The 16,522-nt window shown below is 57.3% G+C and overlaps 1 protein-coding gene across 1 annotated transcript in view; it reads right to left on the bottom strand.

Annotated features, from left to right (window-relative positions):
• COL13A1 (collagen type XIII alpha 1 chain) overlaps positions 1 to 12,571 on the bottom strand; it is a 144,908-nt gene extending 132,337 nt beyond the window's left edge. The window contains exon 1 of the mRNA XM_040624694.1: positions 12,278 to 12,571. Within this exon, the coding sequence (XP_040480628.1) occupies positions 12,278 to 12,571 (294 nt within the window). The remainder of the gene's footprint in view (positions 1 to 12,277) is intronic.
• Between the last annotated feature and the right edge of the window lie 3,951 nt (positions 12,572 to 16,522).

Here is a 16,522-nt window from a genome sequence, read left to right on the forward strand (position 1 = left end):
TGCAGCTATTAAAATGCCGGTATCAGTATCAAAGGGAAAATGCCAGGCGGCTACTCACTACTCCCCCCAGAGAATGCAGAGAGGCCTGGCCTTGGGTTTCAGGGCCACTCCCTCCCTGTGCTTGATCCCAGGGCTCTTAAAGGGCTCAGGCTCTACCTGGGCCTCTGTAATGGGTGGGCGGGTCCAAGTCGTGGTGCGGACACTGCAGCCCAGAGCAGGTGAGCTCCACACGCCAGGGCTGGGACCTTGACCTTGGCACCTCTCCCCTGGGGAATCTGTAAAATGGGGCTGTTGCCCCCCCAGCCTACTACCCAGGTGTTGCTGTGGAAAGTGCCTTGGAAACCATAAAGCACTTACCAGGAGGAATTATTAAATATGTTAATATTAATAATAATAGCTACACACATTGAGCAGTATATATCAGGCATTGTGCTGAGTATTTTGGTGGAAAACGTCATTTAGTAGTTAATTTTTGATATTATTTGTCTACGGCTCCTATCAGGACCCACCTGCCCATGGAGGCTGCGGTAGGACTCTATTTGGGGTCAGCACAGACAGCCTCAGACTCTGCAGAAGAAGCCGCACGAGCGGAGCCGGGCAGCGCGGTTGTGGGCCTGCACGACATCTGGGAGTCCCAGGACCTTGGGCTCCAGTCCCGGCTCTCCCACTGTGTATTAAGCAAGAGATACAATCCCTCCAGACTTGGATTTCCTCATCTATAAAATGGGGCTAATATCAGTTATCCACTGGACTACGCAGGACACATAGAGCGATACAACGAGATGAGATCGAAACACAAACAGAGTGTCCAGATGTGAAGAAGGTGAGCACCTGTGACGCTTGCTCATTTTGTCTGGTGGCCAGGCGGAGGCCCCTTGTCTCTTGAGCTGGTACGAGGCCTCCCATCTGCTCCAGTAAGGCTGGCCCGGCCTCAGGTGCTGCTGTGGACATGTGGTCGAGTCTCCTGCCATGCCTCTGTTCCTGGGAAACTCCGAACCCCTCTTCCTGGAAGAGGGAGGGTGAGTGAGGGTCCTTCCTGCCTGCCGCCCTGCCCTTTGACCTTGATGACTAGAGGCTGAAAGAAGGAGCTGTCCTTTGAGACAACCACACTGAGCAAGGCTCCCGTCCCCACAGCAGCGTCTGATTACAATGCCTGGCACGGCGTGGCGCTCGATGCCATCTGCTAGAGCCCTTTCCATTACCCTGTGCCACGCTGCTGGAGACCGAGCCAGTTTTTTGAGGGCAGGGACTGGCCCGGTGTTTTGATCCACACTTGAACTGAACCACACTTTGAGGTCTGCCCCTGAGCACCCCAAGAACGGGTGCTGGGGGACGTGGGCTTCGGCAGCATTTGGAGAGACGGAGATGGGAGAGTGAGGGCGTTCCGGTGAGGAGCAAAGGCGCAGAGGCAGGACGGAAGCTGTGCAGACCCAGCCCCTGGGCCCAGTCGCAGGGATGGAAGGAGGGGCTGGCCCCACGGACCGGCTTTGTTAAGGGGACAGGCCCATGGGTGGCTGCATGCCCCGGAGCACAGGCAGGTCAACGCAGGGAAATCAAAACGGAGGAAATGGAGACATTCGACCGCATCCACCCCAACTGGACTGGCCCGGGCTGCCCTGGGGGCCGGGAGTGGGTGCCATGGGGTGTGCCTGGGGAACCGTCCTCTTCCTCCCTCCACAATTCTCTTTGTGCCACAGACCTGGCATCCGATCACAGGCTCTCAGGGCCAGGACACTGGGGCCCCAGAGTCGGGCAGAGGCCATAGGCTGGCTCTGTCCCCGTTTCACCAGACCCACGCAGCAGTGTTCCCCAGGGCTCTGCAGATCAGAAAAAGTCGGGGGAAGGAGGTGAGTGCCCCTGTGTGAGCTTTCCAGCCTTCCTGTGAGAAAGTCCTTCCTTTCAGCTAACCTCCGGCCCTGTTGCTGCCTCAGGGAGTCGGTGGAGGGGGGGCCCTGGAACTATGTGGATATGGGTGGGAGCCAGGCTGTCAATGGGGCCTGGGACCACAGGTTCAAGGGGCCTGGGGTGGTCTCGGGGCATGGTGCAGGATGAAGCAGGGTCCCCGACACGGAGTAAGGAGGGACTGGGGAGAGGGTGCTGGAGAGAAAGCCAAGAGCCTTTTCCCTTCTTCCTGCCTTGCCACCAACGGGCATTGAGCATCTATACAGACCAGAGCGGTGCAAAGCGCCTGGACGTGCGGGAACAGAGCTGTGGCAGACACTGCCCGTGGCGCTTACTCTCCAGGCACGGCACCCGGAGTGTACAAACCCCGCACCCCAAGAAGCAGCAGCCACTGTCACCAAGCTGTGGTGAGCAAGGGTGAGGCTCTCCAGGCTGGTTCATTGGGGGGAGTGACAGCAGGGCAGGGCCGAGACCTGAGGAGGACCAGCAACTAACCAAGGGGACAGCGGCCCAGGCACAGGGAACCGGCTGACACCTGACACCATCATGGGCTTCTTATGAAGCAGGCAGGGCTCCTGCCTAGATGAATCCATTCGGCACTCCCAGCAGCCACTTGTGAACGAGGGACTGACTGCATAATGACCGGGAGTCAGGAGGGGCAGAGGCGGGATCTGAACCAGGAAACCAGATTCAGAGCCCTTGTCCCTCCACTGCACACCTGTGATGGGGGCGGGGTGGGGCGGGGAGGGGGATCTGGCTTGACTCTTTCCAGGAGACTGCCATACCGATTAGTGGAGGGCCAGGCACTGCTCAAAGCACTCGTTTTACCTATTTAAATTCTAAAAACAGAACTCAGTAAGAGGGAGATACTCTTTATTATCATCACCCCATTTTTTAGAGGGACAACCCAAAGCACAGAGAGGTTAAACAACTCGCCCAACATCACACAGCCAGGAACTAGCAGAGCTGGACTTGAACCCAGCAATCTGGCTCTAGAGTCTGTGCTCCTAGCTATGACAGGGTGCGGCCCTGTGGCTGGACTCTGAACGTGGGGGAAGGGGAGCCCTGAGGCAAGAGAGGGGGGCAAGGGCCGAGCTCTTCAGGCCTCATGGACCACATTAAGAAATGTAGTCTCAGGCCTGAGAACAATGGGAAGTTCCTGAAGAGCTGTGATTAGGGGATGTGGTGACTGTATTTAGAGCTTTTAAAAGGTCACGCTGGCTGCTGTGTGGATGCTGAAAGGGACAGGGCAGAGTGAACGGGAGCGGGTGAGTTAGGAGGCTCCTGCCACGGCCCAGGAGACTGCGGGTAGCCGGCTGGGGAAGGGCACTCAGTGACGGAGAGAAGGGGGCAGGTCTGCAGGAGGCTGAGCGGTGCAGGTGGCTGGGCCTGGAGTAGGTGCAGCTGGAGGCCAGCGCCTCCCCAGAGGAAGGGGTGCTGGGGAGGGGCGGGCTTCCTGCTCAGTTTAGCATGTTGAGTTTGAGCTGCTTTCAAGACATGCTGGAGGGGTGGGGTGGTAGGTGTCGAGAAGGGTCTGGTGCTCTGACAAGATGAGGAACACACATATTACAGCCTCAATAGTCAGCTGCATCAAGTAGTGAGCTCCCTGTCACTGTGGGTGTGTAAGCCTGAGAACCAGGGATATTGTGGGGGATTCCTGGTATAGTTCATGGCTCCCTTTCTTCCAACACTCTGATTCTATGGAGTGGGGGAGAGGCTGGAGGCAGCAGGACCATCCTCTGACCTCCCCTATCTCTGAGTCTCCCCCTACCCTCCGAAAACCACAAATGCCAGCTCGCAGGGACGAAGGCTCTTCGTGGAAGAGCCCCAACTAATGCCCCTTTAACCAGCCCCCTTTCTGCATCCTTGCCCCCAGAGGTCCCCCTTCCCATCCTGCCCTCCAGGACACCTTGTCAGAGCGTGACCCGATGCAGAACCCCCCTCCCCTCCCCCCAAGTGATGGCTTAAAAGGCACCTTCCCAGGGCATCTGCAGCGTAACAGGCAGGTACAGGAGTAGAGTGCCCTGGATGGCAGAGCCCCAGGCCCTGCAGCAGCGCTCCTGGGGAAGATGTGTCCTCTGGGGGCAGCAAGCCCTCCCCTGCTGTAACTGAACCAACAGATAGGCGTGAGCCTCGTGGCGGGAGGGCGGGCTGGACAGGGGAACGGCTGAGCAGAGGGAAGTCCAAGACTGGCCTGGGGGCACTGAGAAGGCCAGAGGCTGGGGTGGGCAGGGGTGCTGAGGGGGCTGAAGAAGCAGCAGAGGCCCAGGCTGGGTGGGATCTAGCCACCCGGGGCCTCAGGAAAACCCACAATAGGCTCTAGGAGAAGAGACAGGGGCCCCGTGTGCCCCTGGAAGGCTGCGCCCAGCCTCTCAGGCAGGCAGTTCCTCCCCTTTGTGTGTGGCTTGTCCTTGCCCTTTGAAGGGGAGACCCTGCTGCCAGCCGCCCCATCTCCACCCTTTGGGCCACAAAGAATTTTCTACAGGGAGGCCCCCACCCAGGGCAGGGGGCATTTGGCATGCAGATGGGAGTGGAGCGGAGAGTCAGCGTGGAGCTGTCGTCAGCAGCCTGCCAGCGCAGACAACACCCAGGAGAGCCGGGAACCCGGGTCTGCCTCAGCCTTCCCAGGCCCTCCCTAGATCCTGGCCTCAGTTTCCCTTGGAAAAGCCCGCTGCCTTCCTTTACTTGCTGAGGACTCAACAAGCTGCTTCTGGAAGGGGCATACTCCAACTCAAAGAGGTGGGAGGGTTCCTGAGGCTTCTGAAACCTTCCTTCTGGATGGCAAACCCTCTGCTGATTTGATTTTTCAAAAAAAAAAAAAAACCAGGACAAACCCCAAACCCCGAATCAACCCCCTTCTGTAAGCCCCCTGGACTTTCTAACTGCAGAGTGTGGTAGGGCTTCTACTGACACCTCCTTGTGACCCCCGTGACTGCCAGCCCCGGCCTCCAGGCGCTGCCTGACCCCGGTGGTGGGGTCTGGGTTCCCAGGCACAGGGCGCCCCCGACACGGGGCCACAGCTAGATTCTGTCTCCCCCTCTCTCAGGGGCTGCCAGCCGCGGGGCTTGCTCAACACGCCACGGCAAGGCCCTTGCCACAGGGATTTGCTTTGGGATTTGGGGCAGGGGGTCAGCCTTGGTGTGCTGTTCAGCTCCCCAGGGAGCTGGGCCGGGTCTTTGGGGGTGTGCAAATATGAGGAGAGGAGAGTAACTTTAAATAGAGTTTAGTTGTTGTAGAGCTTCTCCTCCCATCTGGCTCTGACAGGAGACACTCGGTCGGCTGCCTGGAAGGACAGCCAGACACGGATTATACCGTAAGGTAGTTGGAGGTAAGCAGAACAAAGAGAAAGCAAGGGCAGGGTGATCAACGGGAACTGGGGGTTGGGGCTTCGGCAGAAACTTCTGCCGGAAGGACTAGCCTGTGCCACGGGGTGAAACCCAGATTTGGTGCTAAGCTTTTAGTGTCCAAGAGACAAGACCCGATCCATCCCTCCTGGGAAGCCAAGACTTCTGGAAACCAAGGCTGGACAGCGGTCTTCCTAAGGGTCCTTCTCACCGATGCCTGATGTCACAAATGGTGTCACCCGTGTTATTTTACAGCAAAGACTGTAACGCAGGCCTGATGCCAACTCAGTTCTGTCAACGTCACCTCTGCGGAAGCTGAACCAGACTGAACGGGTCCCTAGCCCCTGGTCTATGTGATCTGCCTCAGCCGACTTCGTACACTGCATAAAGTAGCACTTTATACTGATGGTGCATACTAGTGGCTTTAGAGTGTCAGTTCTGGGGCCAGACTGCTTGCGTTCAAGGCCTGGCTCTGCTACTCACTAGCTGTGTGACCTTGGGAAAGTTACTTAACTTCTCTGGGCCTCCATTTTTCTCTTTTGTAAGAATATAAAATAAAATAGAAAATAGAAAAAATATAGATATATATACAACCACTTCAGAGGATCATTTTGAGAATTAAATGAATTAATAGATGGTAGAAATGTTTGAACAGTGATCAATAAACATTAGGTATTCCTAAAAGTTATGGACAAGGTACAACCCCATGAGACTGAGGGAGGTGGTCGTGATTACAGCTGCTATTTACTGAATGATTTCATTTAATTCTGCAACTATCCGTGAGGAGGAAGTTGGCATCCCCATTTTCCAGATCAGGGCACTGAAGCTCAGGTCACAGGACCAGTTTGTGGCAGAGGTCCAAGTCCAAGTGACATCACATCCCATGGGTTTGCCCACTTGACTCTTTTGCCCAAACCAAAAATTTGCCAGGCCGTCTGGGCAGGTAAAGAGGAAGCTCCCGACCGTGGGAGTAGGCGATGGGAGGGGATGGCCACCCCCAGCTGCGCTGTCCGGTCGGGAACCCAGCCCACTGAGCCATCCCCACTCTCCCAGCCGGCACCAGGGAGCAGCCCTGACTTAGGAGGAGTTCGTCCTTTCCTCTCTGCTGGTGCTGGGAAACACCCCCTCCAGGGGGCGCCCCTGAGCAAATGCTGAGCCTACATCTGGGTCTGGGGTTGGGGGTGTGAGGAGGGCAGCCAAGGAGGTGGCTTCACTGGCCTCTAGCAGAGGGACCTTAAGCCATCAACGAAGTGGTGCGGGCTACCTACTATGTGCAAAGTCCTGGGGAGTCAGCAAGGGACCTGGTGACTGTGAGCCCTTCTCCCTGCCACTGGATTGTGCGTGATCCAATGCGAGACAAGATATTTGAAGGCAATCGAGAGGAGAACACACGGCACAATGTGCTTGAGGCTGAGCCATGGATGGCAAACAGATGCTCTCTTGTGCATTGACTCTAACAGACGGGGGGGGGGGGCAGTCTGGAGTGCTGTGTTGAGAAGGATTCTGAGGTCCATCCAGGCTCACAGGGGAGGTATTGGGGGGTTAGGAATGGCTGCCGTGATTCTGGGACGAGAGAAGTCAGCATGCTTTTCCTCTCTGACCTGGATGTTTGGCATGGCCAGCAAGTTCTGCAGGAAGTCCGAGCAGGGAGAGAGCCCACGTGGGTTTGGAGTGGTCTGGGGAAGGCTTTCCAGAGGGCGCTGGGGCAAGTTGAAAATTATTAGGAGTAAGGGAAAAAAGGCACGTTTCCGAGCATGTCAAATGGTGAGACGATGCTTAAGGCAGATGGCATCTGGCCTCAGACGCTTCGGCTTTCCCCCCACCTTGCCATGAGGGGTGGCTACTTAACGAGGTCCTCAGTTTGGTTCGGAGCTACCTGCTAGTTTTAAGGCCTTTGGAGAAGCTATAAAACGTTAACAACTCTCCCTGGCGCTGTCTGTAATAAACATTGCTCTGTATTTGTCTTTAAACAGAGAGTCATGCAATTGCTCCTGACCTTGAACACCAGTGCTCACTACTTAGCGGAGCAGCGGTGCTCCTGGAGCAGTGTCGAGAAGGGTTCTTAGGCCGTACAGAAGCTCAGTGGGAAAGTGTGCTGCAATTGATTAACAATGTCTGCTGGGGCCAGGGAATGGGGAGTGGAGCACACGCAGTGTGCCACGTCTATACCATCACTTGATCAGACAACTAACTATTGTCTGGAGGGGAGGAGGTGTGGTGTGGAACCTTGTCGTGGAGCCTTCAGGCCTGTTTTCTTATCTGTAGAGAGAGGGGGCTGGGATTGAGGGGCTCTGAGGATCTTCCCTCCATTAACTGCCCACGAGACCGCTCATGCACTGACTGTTCACAGAGCTGGAGGCAGTGGGGGCGGGCCGCATGGCTGGCTGCTTGTGAGGATGTGTGGATCCAGGGTCTGTCTGCTTACGGAGGCCCAGGTCACACCCCAGCATACATGCATCTCCTGTAAGACCGCACTCCCATCCCCGTTCCAGCGTTTTAATCGGGGACTGAGATGGGACTCCCCCGTCTGGAGCCCCCGTCTTTCAGACCCTGCTTTGATCTCTCCCCTGAATGCTCCTCTGGGGGAAAAATAACACAGTAACAGGCCCCTGTGCACACCCTATAAATGTGAGACTTTCCTGTTACAGTGGTGGGCATTGTTATTTTTAGGGACGAGAGAGTCTGCCTCGGGTTCCTCAACATTTTGGCCTGGAAGCTTCGACCCTCCCTCCCTCAGCCCCAGGAAATTCCTGGGGGTGGAAAATGCCCTTAACACCGACAGGATTGGATCGTAGATAGCAGGATGGAGGGTACAGCGACATCAGTCTTCTCATCTGTAAAATGGGGCGATGAGAGTGTCTGTCCCTTAGGGAGGCTGTGAGGATTGAAAGAGGTATCACGCACAGCATTGGCTGCTGTATGTACCATATAAACGTAAGACACTGCCATCAGGGATGCCGTTACTCTTACTGTCAGGGAAGGGGAGTCTGCCTGGCAGCCCCAGTGCCCACCTGGAAGGTGGCTGCTGACACCAGTTGCTCCCCCTTGGCCGACAACATGGATTTGCCTATTCTCAACTCCAGTCCCTTCTCTTTCACAGCACACCCACTGCCCAGCCCTGGGTGACATCTGATTTCCTCCGTTTGGGACATTCCAGTTCCTTTCTTTGCAGCAAGCAAACCAAGCAACAGGCAGCTGGAGCGCTCGTTAAGGGTCCCAGCCCAGGAGAGAGGCACTGATGGGGGAAGAGCTGGGGCCTAAGGTCTGGAAGCCACACTGCCAGCTCCCCGCAAGCTGGCTCCCTGCCCCCATCCTCCTCTCCCCACCCTGACCCTCCACTCCCAGTGGCCAGGCCTCTCAGATCCGGGCCTTCTGCTCACATCTGCCTCTGGCCTGCCTCCTTCCAGGCTTCTCTCCCACTGGGTCCCCTCAGCCTGGCCTTCTGCCCGCTTCCCAGATTTGGTCTCTGCCCAGCATGCCGCTTTCCCCACTGGGATGGGTGGGGCGCATGTGCCCCGGGTTCCTGCCTCCGGGCCACCGACTAGGCTGTGGGCCTCCCCAGGACAGCCCTGTCCAATGCCCTTCCTCCTTCCTACAGGGAGTGGCCCAGGCCCACCTGCTCCAGGATGGCTTTCCTGGCCCAGATCCTGGGGGGCCCTCTGGAAGCGCTCATACCGTCCTGGGCATGGCTTCTGGTGGTGGCAGCTCATACACATCCTCCTATCGGCCATGTCCTGGAGTCTCACCGCACCCCCAGGAGAAGGCACATGAGGTTTCGGGGCTGGCATGGCTTGCCAAAGACCACATGGCTGGCAAAGCACAGTGGGAATCCTGGTTTGGGGCCCCTATACTCGCGGGGTGCCTGTGTGCCCTTTAGAGCAGGAGCCCTCTGCATATCCGGTCACAGAATCACTCTGTTAACAGAACTGCCTCCCGGCTCTGCCCAGCCTTTTCTTCTCACTGGGAGTTCCTCCGGTCAACCTTCTCCCTTCTCTGCCTCTTCCCTTCCTCACCTTTGCCCTTTGCTCCCTCCTGGAAGAGCACACATAGGAAAGGGAAGGCCGAGGGCACAGGGAGGCCTTGCGTTGCTCTGAGACACCTTTGCTGGCCCAGAAGTGGCTTGCTCCTAGTGCAATGCTGTGCCACAGAACGTTCTATGATGGTGTTTATGTTCTGTACCTGCACTGTCCAACTGGTAACCTTTAGCCTTGGGTGTCTCTTGAGCACTGACCTGAGAGGCGGCCAGTGTGACTGATAAACTTATTTTAAATTTTATTTGATTTGAATTCACGTAAGGATAATGAGTCACACGTAACTAAAGGCTGTAAAGGGACAGTACAGCCCTTAGCGTGTCCCTTCATGAAGCCCCGGACTGTAGGCCCCACCCAGGGGATGCCTCCCAGGGCCACCTCCTCCCCCAGGACCGGCCCTCCCTCTGGCTCCAGGGCCCTCGGCTACTGACCTCAGTGCCCCCTACTGCAGCCCCCATGGTCACTGACCCCACTCTGTCCCTACCTGCAGCCCAATCCGGGCCCCAGGCCCCTGTGGCCTGTGCCAGCCTCTTGTTTGGCCTTCCTGCTCTGCCCTGCTCTCCCTCCCATTCTGGGGGCATAACTGCCCTCCTCAAGCCCTCCATGGCTCCCCAGTGATCTCACATAGATCTAATGGTCTCCAAAGCCCCTGTTGACCCAGGCACCCTGACTCTCTCCAGCCGAATCTTCCACCCCTCCATTCCCCAAGGCCAACCCCTCCCTCTGGCTTCCAACCTTCAGAAGCTATTCCCTTTGCCCCTTGGAACAAGGCCCCTCCACTCATCCCTTTTGGCCTGGAAGTCTCCTATTCACCCTTTAAGACATCGCTCGAAAATCACTTTCCCAGGAAGCCACTGCCGTCACCTATGTTGCACGTTAATACGTTCCCCAGATCCCCTCGGCTCCCATCACCCTAGCATTTTTCACATGACATGGTCACCGCCTGGGTCTTCTTTGCGCCCTACTTGCCTTCGAGTTTAGGAGGGCAGAATGCCTGACCCCCAGCTGGCTCTCAGGAAACATTTGCTGCCTGACTGAAAGAGAACAGACAGAGGAAGGCGGAAGGGCATAGTGAAGAGCCCTGGAAGAGGGGTCAGGAGCTTGGGTTCTAGTTCTGGATCTCGCCATGTGACCGGGGTAACCCAAGGCCCCTCTGTGGGCCTTCTTTTCCCCATCTATAAGATGGGGGTCGGTTCAGATGCTCTGGCAGATGAGAGGTCTAGAAGTCAGTGGGTGCCCTGGAAGCTATGGTTTACAGATGAGGAACCAGCATGTCCAATACACTGCCAGCCCCTAGGCCCCGAGAGCATGAGATTGATAGGGCTAAGTCTCCAGGGAGGAAGCAAGGATGTGGGGCATGCCCTGGCCAGCAGCAGGGGCCAGGGAGGGGAGATGATGGAGAGAGGTGCTGAGCGGAGCTCCCAGGGTCAAATGCTTGACGCACAGCTGCCAGGGCCTCTGAGATACTTGGCGGGAGCCCTCGCTGCCCTGACACCATCTCCACCACCCCGCCAGCCCCACAAGCACTCTCAGACAGTTGGCAGAGGCCAGCCCAGACACTTCCCAGGGGACTTGTGGGTGGCCTGGCAGGGCATGGGAATGAGCTGCCGGCAGCACTGGGACCCCCCTCTCTCCCGTGACCTTCCTCCCCTTGACCACACCAGAGAGCTGCTGGGGCAACTACCAGCCTTTGCCTGGTGGTGGAACCTGAGAGGAGCCCAGCTGCAGGGCCCTAGCATCGTGCCAGAATGGCCACAGCGCCCGCCACAGTCAGAGCTGGGTTCCAATGCTAACTACCATCACAACCGTCAGAGAGGTGAGGGTATGTGCCACAGGTCACACAGCTTCTAAGTAACAAAGGGGCGATAAAAACCACCTCCCTGCTCTTCACTGTTCACACCACTTCCGACTAAGCGGTCCCCTCCCAGTTCTTCCTCAGGAAAACCTTCCATGGCCAGCCTGTTCCAGAACCTCTTCCCAGACCCCTGCAGCCCTCACCCGTGGGTCCTTTCTTTCATTTGGGCCCTGGATCCCTTGTGCTGTCCAGAATCTCCTAAGTCACCAGAACTCCCACTCCCACTGGCCAGCTCTTCCTCTGGTGCCACCAATGAGACTGCGTGTCCCTCCTTCCTGGGGAGGGCGAGCTCTCTTCATGGACTCCTAAGATTGTCATGGCTAAGAAACACTAATGGCTTGTAATCCACTTAGGTTCAAGGACATTTCAGAAGGGGGGAAAGCTCAGCATCCTTTTCCCAGAAAAACACAGACATAAAATGATGGGGACCATTCCAGGGGACCAGGGATAGGAAACGTGGCTTAGAAACGAGAGGGTATGGGCTTATTCGAGCCCAAGGACCGCAGAACCAGGGAGACCCACACCTGGACCCTAGCGGTCTGGGGCACTGGGCAGGGACCAGGACACCACTCCTTGCAAGGACAGCCCCTTCTTTCCCCCTCAGCCCCTTGGATGACTCACTCCCTCACTCTCTCTTCCCAGCTGAACATGGCAATAAAAGTCAGGCAGCGCTGATCCTCAAGGGATGGGTGCGAGGGCCGCGGGGGCCCAGCCAGCCTCAGCCAGGGCCGCCGGGCACACATCCCGCCGCGTGGGCGCTGGGCGGCTCTCACACCGCCCTGGCGGGCTGCCGGGAGGGGGAAGTGGGGCCTGGCAGCCTCCGCGCGCCACCCCGCGCGCCTTGCCTTCCTCCACCTGCCCCGCGCGCCCCGGCGCTCTCAGCGCGGGACGTGGGGGGCGCCTGCCGGCCGCGGGAGCTGAGGGGTCCCACGCAAGCCGCCGGGGTCCTCCGGGTTCTCCGAGTCCCCGACAGGACAGCGTCCGTCCCCGCCCCCACCCACCCGCGGACAGCCCCTGCGGGACCGGGCGCATCGCGCCGCTGGGGGGAGAACAAGCGCCCGCTGGCGCCCGCTGGTCGAAAGTTTGGAGGCTGCGCGAGGGGGCGCCGCCGGGAGGGATAAAAGGCAGCAACAAAGAGCACAGACCTCATCCAGCAGTTGGTTGACTCGTCCCAAAATAGCCGTCTCCATTTGCTGCTCCCCACGCTCCGCTTCCAGGCGCAGTACCCGGGCCTGCAGCTCGGCGGTCCGAAAGTGGGCGAGCAGGCTGAGCGCCAGCGAGCACAGGGCCAGCGCCAGCAGCCCGCACGACCCCGGGCCCGGCAGCCGCGCGCAGCGCTCCGCCGGCGCCACCGCCAGCGCCACCGCCGCGGGCGCGCCCGGCTCCCCGGGGCCTCGGGCACCGGCGGCCGCCGCTTTGCGGGCGCGCTCCGCTACCATCACCTCGCGTCTTGAGAACCAATAAATAAATAAATAGAATAAATAAAGGCGAGAGCCGCTGCCCCGAGGCGCGATCCGAGATGCGGCCAGGGGGGAAACTGTCCCTTTCCTTTGCTCCCGGCGGAGGATGGAAAAATTAGCGGCAGGAGGGGGAAAGCCGAAAAAACGCAACCAGCGGTAATGGGGGTACACCCAGGTGAGAAGAAAGTGACTTCGAAGAATGTTCCAAGTCCAGGGAAGTTAGGGGAATCTGGACGGCTCTCCTTCTCTCCGCCCCGTTTCTCCCTTCAAGTATCTGCAGAGTCCTGGAGTTGGTTCTGCGCTGTCCGTCCTCCTTGGTGTCTCGCGTCTCCCGGGAGAGCGAGTTTCAGTCCCGGGGCGAAGGGGCGCACATGGAGGGCCCCATGGGCAGAGGTGGGTCGTGGCCGCTGCCGAGGAGCGTTGGGGCCGATTCCGGCGCCTCTGTAACTTGACACACTAGCTGCGGCTGAACGGATCGGATGAGCAATCCGTGCTACTTCCCAAACTAATCTCTCCCACCCCCTCCCTCCTCCTCCTCCCCTCTTCTCCTCCACCTCCTGCGGGGCCGACGGCTTGGATTTATTTATTTATGCAAACTCGCCGGGGTGGGGGGCGTGGTGTGCTGGGCCCGCCGCCCCAGCCCGCCCTGCCCGTGAGCCCCTCGCTGCGCTCCCTGTCCCCTTTGAAGTGACACTTGGGGTTATTTATAGGCAGGAAGGGGGTGTGGAGTGGAACGGGGGCTTTACTTCTCTCCCTTTCTCCGGATTCACACCGAGGGCCCTCTTTGCCTTCCACGAAAGACATGGGGCCAGGCATCACTCTGCTTTTCCAGAAGTTGACAAAGGTAGCCTTAGGGATCCTCCAAGGAGCCTGGCTGTGTTCTGTCCGGCACCTGGATGGATCTCTAGACCCTGAGCAGGACGATCTAAATCCCTTCGGCCACCACTGCTCTCACCCCAAATCAGTTTCTCATTGGGTTCTGTACCTCCTTCGTCCTGCAGCACCCAGCCTTGGGGGGGGGGGGCTCATTCCACCCACCACATCTTTAACATCTTCCCTCTGGGGTGAAGTCAGTCCTCCAGGCGACAGCGGAACTGGCCTTCTTTTCTCTCTTTCAGGACCAAGACATAACAAGGTACAGGAGAATAAAACTGAGCAGAAAGGTTCATTCCAAGGTATCTGAGAGTCAGGTCCTGATTCCTCTCCTTCCCGCCTGGCACTGATCTGAGACCCACTCCGTCCCTCTGCAGTCTGAGCAGCCTGTCCAAACAGCCCAGCCATCCAAGGTGAGCAATTCTCACCTCAGACTCCCTTCCTCCCTGTGCAAGAGTCCTTCTTGAGAGCTAACCCCACTGTCTCCTGCTGTCATTTCCTAGGCTCCAGTAGAGAAAAGCTGGTGGCCGGAGGGCATTTTGTAGTTTCCTCTCTTGTCACCTCCCCCACTTTAAGTAACACTGTATCCCTTATCTCCCTGCCTCTTGACATTCCTGCAAATGAGGTGGTGGGATTGAGTTCCTGGAGAAAGCCCACCTCCCAAGAACAGTGGGCAGGGGAGAAAGGCTGGCCTTTGGCATGTGAGATGCGGGTGGGGGTGACAAGAGTGTTGTGATTACATTTTAGAAAAACAGCTGTGCCACACTGTATATATTGGCCTGGCGGGGCCTGATACATAATAGAGAATCAGGGCACACCTAACAGCGTGTCACATTGAACAGAGTAACATGGTAAGGTAGCACTCACATGTAATCAATGCTGTGGCCTCGCGGGCTGGGTCAGTCAGCCGCCTGGAGGACTACAGGGATAGAAAGTGATGCTGTGGAAAGCGCTGGTGGCCAGGAGTTCCAGGTCAGTGCCAGCTGCAGCATTTCTTTATTGTGGGAAACCTGTGTTTCCCCACCCCTGATGGATGTCTGCACTGGGCTGTGCCCACAATCCCTGAGAGAACACGCTGCCGTTAGAGGCCACCAGGGGGCGCTAGAGAATTTCTGCACTAAGATAACGGGCCAGAGATTCAGGGACTGGGACCCTCTACCTCGGCCCCACCCTACCCCCAGGCAAGTGGGAATGGAGGCACTGACCTGGGGGGGGGGCTAGTTTCATTCCTCCCGCCTTCCACAGGCTGATTTTTCCCCTTTCCGGACTTCACGAGCTCTCAGGAATGCTAAGGCAGTGAAACCGCTGATTTGGGGCCGGAGCATCTTCCCGTGGCTGGAAACAAGGAGGCCGTACCGTGCTAGCCTGACCCCAGCATCACAACTGACATGTCTGAGCCGTGGGGGCTTGCAGCGGACTCTAGAGTCGGAGAACCCTCGGCCTAAATCACAGTTGTGTCAGGCTCGGGGAACTTAATGAGGTAACGCAGGTGAAATGCTCAACAGCAGTGCCCGAAACAGAACAGGCTCTCCAAAATGGTATCGGCTTCTTCTTTAGGATTCAGGGTTGCTCGTCCCAGCTAAGATGCAGCCACTTCTGGGCTCCCAGTTGTGAAACAGAAAGAAACGTCAATCCCAAGAGAAAGCAAATGAGTCACAGTCTCCATTTTCCCATGACTGAGAGCTGGGGGTAGCAACTGAGTGGGGGGCCCTATCCCCAGATGTCCCTTCCCTTCTCCCTGCATGTTCTGGGGAATTCTGCCTTCCGGTGAAGCATTGCCTACCACAGGCACAGAGTAACCGGGCTTATCTTGAATGTTCTTTCTGCAAAGTGGGGGCTGGGACCCAGGGACACAGGGCTGAAAATACCTTACTTTCCAGGAGCTCAGCATCCAGCGGGGAAGATTAGATATGTTCAAAAACAACCGCCACATGAGGCGGAACAGTGAAAATCCACCGAACAGTGCACAGGCCACAAGAAAGTGCTTTGGGGCTTCCCAGGAAGAAGGGCAGGGATCCCGTGGCTCCGGAGGAATTTCTTGTTTGTAGCAAGAAGACGGCTTTCCACGTTAACCCAAAGAGTCTGACCTTGCTCTGCGGCCGTGCTTCTACTCCTAGAGAAAAGCAGATATTCTGGGTACCGGGATAGAAAGTTAAGAAAAAATGCCCCCTATGCACATGGGCCTTGTTCATCAAGTACTTTCTGTGTTTTTCTGCTTCCCCGTATGTGCTCCGGCTGGACCGACTGCAGAATGTCCACCCTTCGCTCACCAGCTCTCTGAACCTGAAAATCCTGTCATTCGCCCTAAGCCCAATTTTAGGGCACAAGCCTCACTTCTCTTCTCCTCACTTGGGGCTTTGACAGCATCAGCCTCCCCCTTCCCAAAGCCCCTACCATCCCGGCTTCTGAGAGCGCACTGCCTTGTCTACTCCTGTCTCTCCAGCTTGATTTTTAGTCCTTCCTGAAGACTCCTCTTCCTCTCCCTGGGTCAAACATGGGGGTTACATCTGCTCAGGGCAGTCACAGAGTCTCTACTGGGCTGTGCTCCCCGCAGCTCTTAATCTGACTGCACACGAGAATCACCCGTAGAGGCCACAGGAGTGTGGACACCTGTTATATCTCCAGAGCCTATTCTCACCTCTTCCCATAACTGTGGCTCAGTTTCCCCTGGGGGACCGCTTAACTCCCAGGCCATGTGGCTCCAATGGGACGGACCCCATGCCTGGCTCTTATCTTCTAAGATTGGGAAGGGCCAGCTGTTTCTCCACGAAGGGCTTTCTACGGGAGGACCACCAGAGCTGCACGAGACATCTTGCCACAATTCATAAAGATCTTGCCTGAAAATGAAGCGAGTGCGGAGGCAAGCGGAGAGGCAGAGAGACTGAGTCGTGCAGGTGTTATTTAAACTCTTGGATCAAACTGTGCCTGAAGCTCATCCATGCCTGCGCTCTTCGATTACCGGAGCCATTTTTGCTCAAGCTAGTTTGAGTTGGTTTTCTTCTCTTCAAAGTAAAAGAGCCCAGAGTCACAGATGGGGGCACAGGGAATCCCAGGCTC

Source organism: Ursus maritimus, unplaced genomic scaffold (genome assembly GCF_017311325.1).
Source record: "Ursus maritimus isolate PB19 unplaced genomic scaffold, ASM1731132v1 scaffold_7, whole genome shotgun sequence".
NCBI classification, from domain to species: Eukaryota; Metazoa; Chordata; class Mammalia; order Carnivora; family Ursidae; genus Ursus; species Ursus maritimus.